The sequence below is a fragment of the Abrus precatorius genome, unplaced genomic scaffold, assembly GCF_003935025.1.
Source record: "Abrus precatorius isolate BTA unplaced genomic scaffold, Abrus_2018 Scaffold7, whole genome shotgun sequence".
NCBI classification, from domain to species: Eukaryota; Viridiplantae; Streptophyta; class Magnoliopsida; order Fabales; family Fabaceae; genus Abrus; species Abrus precatorius.
This window is the reverse complement of record NW_020874417.1, coordinates 32,228,523-32,241,392: the sequence shown is the minus strand read 5'-3', so window position 1 is coordinate 32,241,392 and position 12,870 is coordinate 32,228,523. Positions and strand designations below refer to the sequence as shown.

The window sequence follows — 12,870 nt, the reverse complement described above, 5'->3', positions numbered from 1 at the left end:
AGTAGCATATTTGTTATTATAAATTTATGATTGTAAGAGTCCAGAATGTCGATAAACGTTTGTGGGCTGTAGCTGTAGCCGCCCACCTTCTTTTGTTTGGTATATAAAACATAATAAAATATCCATGTTAATCATATAATCACTTTCCTCAATAATGGAGCATGCTTTTCGTTGTAATAAATCAATTCTGAGTACGTCAATAAATCCAAAAAACCTTATAGAGCTTTGCTATTTTCTTTCGATTATCTTCCTACTATATTAAATATATTTTTATCACAAGAAATCAGAATACAAGATTTGAATGTTCATGTTCACTAAATTTACCAAAAGTACTTTAACTTTAGCATCTTGTATTAGTTGCTTGATAAGTAAGGAGAATAAGTTAAGTCAGTTAGCAAAGTTCTGTATATATAACAAGTATACTAGTACTTTAAGCACATTCACTAAGAAATTAATAAATATGGTTTTTCTTTTATTAAAAGTGACGATAAAAAGTGTAGCAATAATTTATTTTTTATTCTTTAACTAGTATCATAAAAATACTTATTAACATTCTTCATAACATAACTAGTGGTTCTTTCCTTATATCCAATGTATATCTTCATTCAAATTAATGAAATCATTTATAATAGGAAATATACGCAAGTTACATGCCGAAAGGCAATTCGGATTGTGCCAATAACCTTCTCTCTCTGATCCAACAATCATTTTATTTATCTTTTACTGCTACTTTGAAATCATCTGAGATTCAAAACGTGCATAAAATGTCTAGGAATCACAATATCTTCAACCTGCCAACATATATAACTGATTTCTGAATCCAAAGGACAGAGTGGCAACACAATAATGGAGGAATAACAACAAATAGTGACAAAATTGATGAGTTTTACAACCAATACTTGGCCTTACTAGATAAGCAAATAGGAAGAACCATTCACATTTGCATACTTTTTAGAAATGTTTATGAGAATTTGATTTGCCCTTACCCTTCCCCTTTTTACTAAATTTCAAAGCAACACTTGGCAACTACCTGCACATATTTATTTTACATAAATGATCAATAACAAGAAGATCAACATCTATTTTCTTAATAAATACCCACAAGTTAAAATATATTGACATGAACTCCGATTTTTCATTCCTTTATTTTGTGCAAATTTTGACAAGAAGTCTCTTTTCAATAAAAAGTCATTATCATCTTATGAGTGCCAAACCAATAGCAGTGACTATGATAGTAGAAGGAAGGCCAAATTTCAGATGACTCCAGAAGGTTAAAGTGTATGGTAGGTTTGGAGCTCGGCGAGCCTGTTCACACACTATCAAGTTAGCAGCTGAACCCAACAGTGAGAGATTCCCTGATATTGTGCTCGCCCAAGCTAAGATCAGCCATGCCTTCTTCTCATCAGCTTTCGAAATTGCAGCAGCTGAGGCTGCTACCCGTCCTCCAAGCAAGAGAACTACAAAATATAAATAGAAGATAAGATTAGTCAATAATCATGTATCATGATATCAAAATTCTTCCATACAGATGGATATAAGTTTGGTGCAGATGTGTAGGAATTCTTATACTTATGACATTGTCTAGTCTACTGAAATTTTCACGAAACAAGTAATCTGAACATAGTTCTTTTGTTGTAGGTATAACCTGCTCTGCAAAATTTTAATGACAATCTAAAATGTTCACTTTCAAGAAAATGACAATCAAGGTTGTCCACTAAACCACAACCGCACCTTTTTATAAGAAAGCTCATAGTGTCAAATTTGTGAAACATATCTTTCATTATCTTTTTTATTTTGAACCTGAACTTTTTTATAAGGTTAGGCCTATGGAGAGCCCAAACTCTCAAGCGCGTTCCCTCTTCTCTGTTTGATCACAATAGAGATGTGTGCATTCACTATATGTCATTTTATATAATATTTTACAATTTCTTGTATCGCTTAATTGTTTTGCAATTTGCAATCAAGAACTTATAAAGATTAAACTCGGTGAAAATGGAGAGTGCAGATTTTAGAAGTCAGGTTCCTATCCAACAAGTTGATGCATTCAATAAATGGTGAATTACTTTGTCAGTAGAATAGATCCACTTACCTGTTGGTACATTTGAAGCCAAATTTGACAGGACAAGTATGACAATTGCAAGCACTGCAATTCCACTAGCGCGATCAACATGAGAATAGGGCTCCATCAAGTCCCACAGAGCACTAGGAATTCCAGTTTTATTGAGGCCATCTACTGTGATAAACATTCCACAAAAGAATATCAAAAGTGAATATGAAACCTGTTACAAGAGGGAAAAAAACTATTCTGAGAGGTTGAACAATATTGTAGTTAATATTTAAAAAAGAAGACAGATAGAAAGAGAAAGATAATATTTATACCTTCTCTAAGCACGGTCTAGCATCTTTGAAATCAAGAACCACTAGAGCAAGCGCAGCAGTAATTGCAGTCCATGACATATTTAAACCTAGAAGTAAAGCAACCAACATTCCTAATGTGATGGCATAAACTCCAGATTTCCACAATACCCTTTTCCACTTTATGATAAAATTGTTTTTTCTTTCTGAAGAGGGCATAAGTGTATCTGCTGCTGCTGAAGTAACCGAAGGGCTAGTTTCCTCTTTTGTCAGAGATGGCACACCATTTGATCCCTCCTTTGATACATTTGAGATTCTTGCAGAATCAAATGTGCTGCTAGGAACACCAAGAATTTCAGTTGCAGTTGCAGTAGCTCGGTTTCTTAGAATTTGAGCTTGAGGAGAGTTCTGAATATTAATAGATTCAAGATTGGAATTCCACTCTTGAGAATTTAAGGACGAAAAATGAGACATAGTGGCTGGTGAAAATCGATGGGAATCAAATTCATCTTCAGCTGCAACTTCTGCACCAGCATCTTCTTCATCCTTATGAATAGACAACAACTTCCAATACATGATTAGAAGAATTAAAGCATTGGCTATAACTCCAGCCACCATAGCTGGAAGAACACCAATCAGAAAATTCCCAAATGAGATTTTACTCTGAACAGCTATAACCAGGTTTTGGGGGTTGCCAATTGGAGTGGCTGAGGACCCTATATTAGCACTGGAAGCAAGGGCAAGTAGGAAAGGAGTTGGTGGGAGGTTGTGCTGCCTCGCAATTTTCAATATGAATTCAGTCAAAACAACACAAGAAGTGTCATTTGTGAAAAGAGCACTTGAGACAGCAGAGATAATACATATTCGACAAAGCAAGTCCTTTGCTCCTCTACTCTTCCAAGCGAGCAACTTCCCTATGTATTTAAACATGTCTGCTCTTTCAAGATACACGCTCACCACCATTGTCCCAAAAAGAAGACCAAGAATTGGGAGATCAATTGTGGCATAAGCTTCATCTGGAGTAATAACTTGAAACAAGACCATAAGCATTGCACCAAGAAGGGACCCTGCAGTTCTACCAATGGGTAGAAAAGGCACAGCTGGGAAAACTGCTAATACCCAGAAGATTGCAAATGCAATTAAACCAAGGACAACTTTTGCAACAGAAGCCAGTGCCATTATTGTGACCAAACAAGCCAACAATTAGTTCCCAGTTTCAACAAAAGAATAAAACCTCCAGCTTTATGCTACCCACAGTAGTTACTCCGTGAGCAAAATTCCTGAACATGAAATGTCAATTGGAAAGTAAGACTTCAGGAAAAATTCAGCCTGTGATACACCATTCTCTCATTCAATCAACTAGACGAGGGTATTATAGTACAAATCAAGAGTGTCAAAAAATATTAGCAATGAAAATAGTGGAGCATATATACACAGACATAACCAATCATTTCACTAGTATCATCTTACCGGGCTTAAGCTGTAGCACAAAATCAAGGTCAAAGTTGAGTAAGAAGCATGATTTATAAGGTTTCATATGAAATAAGAAGGGTGAACAATTCATCCACCACTCCTTTCTGAAAATGCAAGTCTATGCTCATCTTAGGAAAGAAACTGGCTGAGCCATAGGACAACAGTTAGAGCATATATTTAACCAACGGATTCAGCTAAATTGAAACGAAGTAAATGCAAAATCCAATAAAACCTTTATGTTGAGTGTACTATGCAAGTTCTGAGCTAAGATATCATCCCATACAACATTTGCTGGAACTGAACATGAAAACAAAAAACGACACAAACGTGGGACCTTACATCTTACCTATGAAACAAAAAGTTGTGATTGAGTGAAGCCTAACTCATGGATGTGCTGTGGCTAACACGTGAAATTCGGGGATTGGGTGTGTCATTTGAATAAAAAAGGAAGCAACTTGTCAGTTTCTTTTTCTTCATAGAGAATAGCTTGGATTACGTTGACGAATATTTTGGTGAGTCAGAAAAATAGCAAGTCACGGACCGTGGAAGAGAATTGGAGCATCGTCGGTCTTTTCAAGGCACGCCCACGTCAACTCATACTCTATCTATCCACAGTTCACTCCACATGGTTAATAAAGAGTTAAAAGGCCATCGTCAGCACTTACTTAGCTCCTAGCTTCCCAACCACAATTCTGGGAACCAATAAAATATTCTTTTGTTTTTATCGTTGTTGGTCTTAAAACTATGTTATCCTTTGATACCCTCATTGTTATTTTAATAATCTAGGCACTCAATAATTATTCTGTAGTGTAGAATTGAAGAAGCATGCTACCTGATCCATTTAAGGTACTCCACAACGACCAACAAGTTTTAGCGGTTGAAACAAAACTGTTTATATTCAATTTTAACTCATAAAAATGATATTTAAATTTAACAAAAATCTATTTTTTTATATGTTTTTTAATATCTGCATGTTTAATCTGCGTATCACTGGATGAGTTTCGGGTAAAAGAATTTAAATTTAAAATTAAAATCTTACATTTTATCAAACAAGTTTAAGTTAATCACTGAATTGGTCTTCACCTCTAGTTTATACTTAGATTAATTAGACCAATCTCAATTTCTTATCATTTGCATTGACGAAAGGCACAACGCCACAAAATCTACTGAATTAGATTACGTATACCAGTATTTAAGTTTTTAAAATTTTTAAAACCCATTTTTTAAACTATTTTTACAGTTATTTTATATCAAATTAAAATAAATAATATTGTGTATTTAGAGACTCAAATAAAGGATCCAAATCAATCAATCTTGAAAACTGTTATGAAGATTTACTCATTAAAAAAAACCACCATGATTGGATTAAACACGCTCTGTTGAATTAGTGGACATTGTGTTCGAAGACAAAAGGACGGCAATAAAATAAGTTGTATGATAGAGCGAGCTTAATGTTAAACAAGTTTTTCCATATAAATTTAGAAGAGATAGAGACCGTAGAAGATTGATGAAGGGAAATGCTTTAAATGATGCTATGAGAGTTTTCGTGGGCACTGTGTGAAAAGGCAGAATAAATGCATCCAACTTTAGACCATACAACATGTCATTTTCATATCATGAATTCATGATCAGAAAGCTAAATCGCCCAAGTAGGGTAGGCTTCATCTGTTTTCTGGGAGGTGTGACCTTCACCAAATATTGGATGCTATTGCTTGGAGTTGATAAACAATATATATAGTTTATGGATGGAGTCACTCTCAATCAGAGGACACTTTTTAATTATTTCAATTAGGTATGCATTAACCGTTATTTAATAAACAATGGGAAGTCCACTTAAGAAAGTATGTTATATTTTTGTCTATCTTTAAACTACGAAAATAAAATAGTTTTTCTTAGTTTTTCACTCTATCTTTTCCTTATATACGGTTGTAAACTAGATTATACATTAAAAATTATCTATTTGGAATAACACTAAGAAAATAAACGAAAATGCAAGAAATCTATAAGAAAACCTGAGTTTCATTATTCCATGTGTCAAGCACACATATGAGTGAGATGCTACGTGAAATAACAAAATAAGCGCTTAAGTTGTAGTGGCGCACAAGAAAATAATAACAACAAAATATAAAATGTTATTATGTGATAAGTAGCCTCAAACTATAAATAGTTTTTAAAATGCATTTTTTTGGAAATAAATTTTTAAATTTACTCAATTTGGTTAATACGTCATCATACTGTCACACATATATCGTGTAAATGAGAGAACGTTGTTGTTTTAGGATAAAATTTGCATATATTCCTTTAGAGCGTAGACACCTAGAGGTTTAAAAGAGAGATAGAAAGAAATTAAAAGATTATATATAAAAAAAAAATAAGAGAGAAAAAAAAGGATTAGGGTAAGAGTTAAGTTTTCTATGCCTAGAAAATAAAAATAATTATTTTAACTTTTTTTATTTATAAATTGAATTTAAACGAATCATACTTCTAATTTTTTCACATTTGTAATAATGCTATAATTTTTTCTTTATTTTATTTTCTTTTCTCGATCTTTCCTTTATATCATAAGCTCTTTTTTTATGTATAGTTTTTTTAAAATTTAAAAAAGATGAAAATTTTGACAAAATTACAGGAATATAATTTTTTTAAAACTTTTGAATTTATGTATCTACACCAAAAATTATGATTGATTATTTTTAAACTTCACACTTTTATAATTTTCAAAAAAACACCATATTTTTATATATATAATTTATAAAAATCATATATAAAAAAATAATCCTTTTACCATATCACATCATTATATCTTTCACTTTTTCTTTTCCTATTCTGAAAATATATATAACAATCATGTTCCTATTAATTTTATGATTGCAGAGTCTTTAGCTTCTATGCAGTGTTTTTGTCGTAGGGTGGGTAGATGTTTCTTATGTTGCGTGTATTTATCTCCATTATTGAATGCTGGTTTAGGCCTTAGCTCATATGCTTATATGGTATGGATTTGTCTCCTGTGTGGGTGCACTTGCACTTATTCTGCTCTTACTTTTGCATCAAAAGAAAACAGGGGTGGGAAGGCTGTTAATGCATCTAACTGCATGTTTGAAAATTTAATAAAATACGTAAAAGTTATAATCTGTAGTGTTAAATAAAATATTTGTTTTAAAAGAACAAAACTGAAATGTAATAAGATAAGTATTTTTTGTAATGTTTTTTATTAAAACTAAAATTTAATTTCAATAATTTACATCATGATGTGTTTTGACGACTAAAAAAAGGGATGAGGTAGAAAGATCCATAGTGTGTGTAAGCAAAGAATGAGCAACAAACAGAACATTGCATTGTATATGCAAGGAATGAAAGGGAAGAATTGGAGCTTACCTTTTCCAATGTTGTTCCAAAGCAGCCTCCCTTTCTCTTCTCTTCCTCTGTGTCGTGACTCGTGAGTGATTGAGTCATTAAGTAGCCAGTGGATCGGTAAACGGAAGTGCCAAAATTCAAAATTGTGATTGCACCTCTGTTTTGGTTGCAGAGTGCAATAGTCAACAAAGCACCAAATGCATTAATGCAGACTGACGTGTAGTATCTCAAGTCATGTGAGATTCAGAGAATGAGACAAAACGTCAAAAGATTATTAAGAAAAGACTAAGCAAGCAAAACCCACTTCCACAATCTTTATCATTTGAAGAAACTGCTCCTTGGCTAGTGGATGATTTAAATGTTTATTCTTGAGAATAAGACAGTATAATATTTATACGTTATATTCAAATAACTAATAAAATATTTTTAGAAAATTAAAACTTGAGGTTTTAAGTGCATTTATTTTAACATTTTAACTTATAATTAAATTTTTATTTTTTTTTAACATTTTGTATATTTAAAATTGCTCATGTAACACTGTTAGTCTCACCACAAATTCCTGTTGAGGTTGCTTATTTCCATACATTTTCTTCACTTGTACGTGCATGTGTATGTTGCAGTGCACATTTGAATTGTGAGAAATTTCAGTCATTTTAATTTGAGCACTTTTTTCCTAACTCATTTAATGAATATATATAAAAAATAAGATGTAATAAAAATTTATATTTTTAGTAAAATTTATAAGATTATTTTAATCTAAATGACATTTTTCCTAAGAGATAATTTTATTCGAATTACATAAAATTACTATGAATGACAACTTTTTCTTTAAAGTACTTAATATATAAAAATTAAATTTATCGTCATTTATAGAATCGTCCATTTTAAAAGTGTTTAAAAATTACAATAGTAAATATGATATGCGTATACCTATGATTCCTTCTATATATTTACATATAAATCATTGGTTATACAATCATGTGCATTGAAAAAGCCCATCTAGATTATGTTTGTAAAACTCTTGTTTTGTTCGTGTGCAGCATACTGCATATAATCTTTGGGGTGTTTTTAACACCCACTAGGGTTTGACAATGCTTGTTGCTGGAAATGCACACTGCTTTGTTTTTTGTCAACAGAAATGTATACAGCTTAAGCTCCCCATAATTAAGGGCTAGTCACAGTTATTGAAGGAAAAAGTCAATAAAAGAGTGTAATCCTGCCGTGGAAAACGAAGAGACAACCACCTTTTATTACGAGAAGAGTGAAACATTTCTCTAATGATTGAGTTATCTATTTTATGATACTATTTTACATTTTCTCAATTCATTTTTTTTTTCTATCGCGTCACTTTTTATTCTATATTTTTCTCTTTACTCGTATCTCTTGGTGGAAAATTTGAGTAGAATAAAATCTCTTTTCCAACAAGTTTACAGGGAACTTAATTTGTGAACTAAAAGAGATAACACGACAAGAATAAACAACAAAGACAAGCCCAACATACAGTACATAGCACCACAGGCCAGGGGTCCCCCTCTCTGATAAAATCACCTTTACATTTTTCTTTTCTTTGGGTTGAAAAGAGAAATCAATTTGTAGTTTGAACATCCAAATGACGAGCCGGAACAACTTGTTGCAGCCTTTCAGCAGCATATTGGTCCATAGAGGCTATGCACTACTTAGTGGTAGATGGGCACCAGACTGAATTTTTCTTCTTCATTTCCCCTTTCTTTTTTGGGGTAGCCAAAACATCAACTACGCATGAAACTATTGCAGATAATGGAACTAGGGCCTCCATGAAGCTGTAGTTTTCCATAACCCAAGTTCAAAAATACTTTTTTTCCCATTATTGCCCATTAAATGTCCACAATAATTGGTCCCTACTAACTTTGCTCCATTTGTATTCTACTTTAGGTCCTAAGGGACTACTACAACGGCTGTCTCACCTATGTCTTTCACTCACCTATCAATTTACTGTTATTTCCTCGAGACACGTTGAACTGCACTGAGAACAGTGTCACAAGATATGCATCTACTCTTTTGTTCCGAACCATACATGTTAGGTTGTACTGCGGAACTAAACTTTTAAATGATTTCTGACTGTAGCATTGGGAAGAAAGCCCAACTGTTGCTTGATCTACCTTCCTTTCCAACAACCTTCTTGTTCCACCATTCGGAGCCATTGGCAGGATTATCAGAAACATTACCTTTTCTGTTGTCAAAGTTAAATTCTTTGGAAGAATTAAAAGAGTGATGCTTTCGACAGCACTGCTCGTCTCCTTCTCCAGGAGCATCGTCGGCCTTATCATTTGAAGTTTTCCTTGAACACAAATCACAACAACTATTGGAGTTCTTTTGTATAATTCCTCTGTCAATAGGGTCTTCAACCAGTGTACCCTGAGAAGACCCTGGCATGCTTCTAAGCAATGAAGACCCTGATTTATTTGCAAGACATCGTGCAACATCTTCCCCAGTTAATTCAAATGAAACCCTGTGATCGACTAATGCTGCATTAGTTTGACACCCATTCTCCAAATTAGCAAGGGATGCTACCTCGAAAACCTGTTTTCCAACACAGATGCCATTTCTAGAGGTTTCTGTTGCACAATCAGGTGTCAAAGACCCAGAACCCAACCTCGTGTCCTGACACAAACCATCAGGTGTCAAACATCCAGAGCCTAGTTGTGAAGCTGGCTGAACAGCATCAGGTGTCAATGATCCTGAGCCAAGTCTTGAGCCTTGCCCTGCACCATCTGGTGTCAAAGATCCAGATCCAAGCCTCGAACTCCATTTACGTGTAGAGAAGTGTTCAAAGCTCAAGAGCTTTGGTGCTTCCCCTTTGTGGAATTCAAGAACTGGGTGTCTATCAGGGAAAGGAGTAGAACTGCCAGAAGTGGAAACAACTGATCTGGGTGATATGAGTTGGGCGCCAGGGCTTCCCGGATATTGTAAATGAGACTGAAACTCATAATTGGATAATGCAAACTTCTGATTTGTGCTGCTATTTTTACAATCCCGATGTAGAGAAGACGCCAACAATTGAGCAAATGGAACCTCAGGGGATGATGGTGTTGTCAGCTGCACAGATTCTGGAGGTGGAGTAAAAGGAGCAGTAGATGGTTCAGTTGTGAAGTTAGAAAATACAGGTGGTGAGACTAACTGGGTCTCATAGGCATAAGGACCTATGGCAAAAATGGATGCAGGTCCACGAGTAGAGCAAGTATTGACAGTGAGAGAGAGCAATGCAACCGATGATTGAGTAGCAGATGGAGGATCAGATTGGAGAAAAGATGCAGGTGAAGAGGGGGGGACAATGAATGGCATTACAATGGCAGTTGAAGGATTTGGTGCAGTAGTAGCAACTGGGCCTGTTGGTTCAACAGGTTCTGGAATAAAGACAGCATCGCCAATTCTCTTGCTGTTCTTATGAGATCCAAAACACCAATATAGGCTCCAGCAGCCTCCCCAGCGTTTTCTCTGCAGTTAGTGAAGAAATATATGGACATTAAAAGTTGAAACCAAATCAAAAACAGTTCTGTCAATCATAATAATTTAAATTTTTGAACATGTTGATTTTTTATTTTTTTTCCTTAAGCATCAAATTTGAAAAGTTATTTCATTCCAAGTTAAATGGTCCAAGGTCTTTTCTTTAAATATAGACTCTAGTTGAAATGATTCCAATTAATTGAAAGTTTGAGAATGAGATTTGAAAAAGACAGTTTAGAACACAACTAAAAGTAGTCCAAATGTCCAATGTTTCAGGACAGAAATACTTAAGCCCAAACAGAATACATTGCATGATAAGGAGCACAAAATAGAAGAACATTAAATTTTATGATAGATAATCGACATACACATGCGCTGGAGGAGTTGAAAACTTATCGAATCACTTCCTGCAAATTGATATTGTCCCTAAGCGGATGCCACTAAACCATTATAAGGAAAGCAGGGGAAAAATATTTTCGATTCCCTGGGCCTATCGATCATAAGCGTCCCAAACCCAAATGTTTACACTAACTTCTTGATAGTATGCGGAGTAACAACATCAGCAGCCGGTAGAAGTAAAAAGGAATAAATAGCAGCCTTGAACAAAAAGAACATCCCGATATCAGGCAATGATATTGATAAATATCATCCCATTCTGCCATGCTAGATAACGAGAATTCCAACCCATTTACCAGCAGCATTAGGAAGACTTTGACTGCCAATTTCAAATGTAAGTTTTCCAAAAGTAAGTGAATGTGTATCAAGGTTCCCAAACATGGATAGATGCAGTTAGATGGATGAGAAGCATGGAAGGGCAGTTGAATAAGGTCAGTCCTAGGTAATCACTATTGAGTACTGACCAGGGTTTTTAGTCTACCTTAGAACTGAGTCATTGTCAAGACACAATCCCCAGAAAAAGAAAAAGAAAAAAACCTAAATTATCAGCAAAGGCAACGCAAGACAGATCATGGAAGCATTATACCAAGTTGCAGTTCAAACGGTCCAAGAATCAAAATCACCTAGTTCAAGCAGGGCACAAGTTACAACTACGTCATGTACTAAGTGAACTGAATCCCTCATAGATAAGTGGATCAATCACAGAACAGAAAAGGTAGAGAACATTTAAAAAATAAATAAAACTGAAGGTTGCTTTGCTTGCTCCATCTAAGAATGTATTATTTGCATCACTTGAAACAGTTCAATGAATCCCAGTAATTGATTTGCAACATAGGAATTGAACTGGGTTTAATTATGTAAGATACACATGCCTAGCTAGATTGAAGTCCTTAACAAGCCCATCGAAGAACCGAGTTGCTAAAGGTACAGCTTCAAAGTGAAATCAAAGCTACTAGGATTCATAATTAGCTGGGTCACCCAACACCCAAACCTCAATTTCCCACTTTTTGAGAACAACAAAGATCAATATTAAAAAAAAATTAAAAAGCAAAAGAAAAGTGAACAAAAATTTCGATGCCACCACTTGGTCAAAAAAGAGTATGAAAAGTGGAAAAAGAGAACACAAAGCCCGAGATCTCAAGTTCTCTTGTTTCTCGGTAACTAAGCAGAACAGCGAAAAGCGAAACCAAAACAATATGCACATAAATACACACACGAATATAACTGCATGTGAAGCGAAAAGTGAGAGAGAGAAGAGAGGGACCGGCACGGAGGTGGGTTGGACTCTGGATTCAGCGGCGACGATGGCGGAGGCCGCAGCATTGACGGTGTCGACGCTGTTGTTGACAGTTCCCATTGCGGCGACGGTGAGGGAGGATTCCGGTGACCGGAAATGAAAGTTCCGGCGATGTGGGGTCAGAGTTATTGATATGAGAAATAAGGAATAAGAAGTGTTTGGCAGTGTTCATGTGATGGCATGGAACAAAGTCTCGTTTTCTCTCTCTCTCTCTCTCTCTCTCGAATCTTTCATGGGATGGGAATTGGGAATGCTCAAAGCCTCAAACAAATAATGGCCATGGACAAACGACGTCATCGACGCGTCATACATTCAGTAAAATTAATAGAATGTTATTATTAATTCTAGTTTTTAAATACAAATAAAAAATTACTATTTTATAAGTTAACTAAAATTTCATAAATATTTATTTATATAATTGTACGTTTTAATAAATAATTTTTTAAATTGATGACGATAAAATATTAAGACATTTATTTAATATTTAAATTTTATTTAATATTCAATTGGAT

At 34.5% G+C, this 12,870-nt stretch overlaps 2 protein-coding genes across 4 annotated transcripts; both read right to left on the bottom strand.

Annotated features, from left to right (window-relative positions):
* Positions 1 to 787: 787 nt before the first annotated feature.
* On the bottom strand, positions 788 to 7,230 carry LOC113872184 (silicon efflux transporter LSI2-like). Of its 3 annotated transcripts, none has more exons than XM_027509520.1 (4): positions 4,061 to 4,526; positions 2,380 to 3,635; positions 2,090 to 2,279; positions 788 to 1,457 (listed from the first exon to the last, which is right to left on the bottom strand). In XM_027509520.1, the coding sequence occupies exons 2-4, from the start codon at positions 3,532 to 3,534 to the stop codon at positions 1,195 to 1,197; spliced, it is 1,608 nt and encodes a 535-aa protein (XP_027365321.1). In that variant the 5' UTR covers positions 3,535 to 3,635; positions 4,061 to 4,526; the 3' UTR covers positions 788 to 1,194. The 3 variants fall into 3 exon arrangements, with proteins under 3 accessions (XP_027365321.1, XP_027365320.1, XP_027365322.1); XM_027509519.1 differs by having other exon boundaries at positions 4,175 to 4,526; XM_027509521.1 differs by lacking the exon at positions 4,061 to 4,526 and adding an exon at positions 7,204 to 7,230 and having other exon boundaries at positions 798 to 1,457.
* Positions 7,231 to 8,407: 1,177 nt separating this feature from the next.
* On the bottom strand, positions 8,408 to 12,600 carry LOC113872621. Its single transcript, XM_027510316.1, has 2 exons — positions 12,326 to 12,600; positions 8,408 to 10,656 (listed from the first exon to the last, which is right to left on the bottom strand). The coding sequence occupies exons 1-2, from the start codon at positions 12,416 to 12,418 to the stop codon at positions 9,265 to 9,267; spliced, it is 1,485 nt and encodes a 494-aa protein (XP_027366117.1). The 5' UTR covers positions 12,419 to 12,600; the 3' UTR covers positions 8,408 to 9,264.
* Positions 12,601 to 12,870: the final 270 nt, after the last annotated feature.

Bases quoted from the DNA above. Each gene is read 5' to 3' on its own strand.
- LOC113872184 (XM_027509521.1), bottom strand. From the start codon at position 3,534: ATGGCACTGGCTTCTGTTGCAAAAGTTGTCCTTGGTTTAATTGCATTT. The intron at 2,280-2,379 runs GTATAAATATTA...CTCTTGTAACAG, and splicing joins CTAGACCGTGCTTAGAGAAG to GTTTCATATTCACTTTTGAT. The intron at 1,458-2,089 runs GTAAGTGGATCT...TATATTTTGTAG, and splicing joins GGCTTCAAATGTACCAACAG to TTCTCTTGCTTGGAGGACGG.
- LOC113872621 (XM_027510316.1), bottom strand. From the start codon at position 12,418: ATGGGAACTGTCAACAACAGCGTCGACACCGTCAATGCTGCGGCCTCC. The intron at 10,657-12,325 runs GTCCCTCTCTTC...CACTAACTGCAG, and splicing joins TCCAACCCACCTCCGTGCCG to AGAAAACGCTGGGGAGGCTG.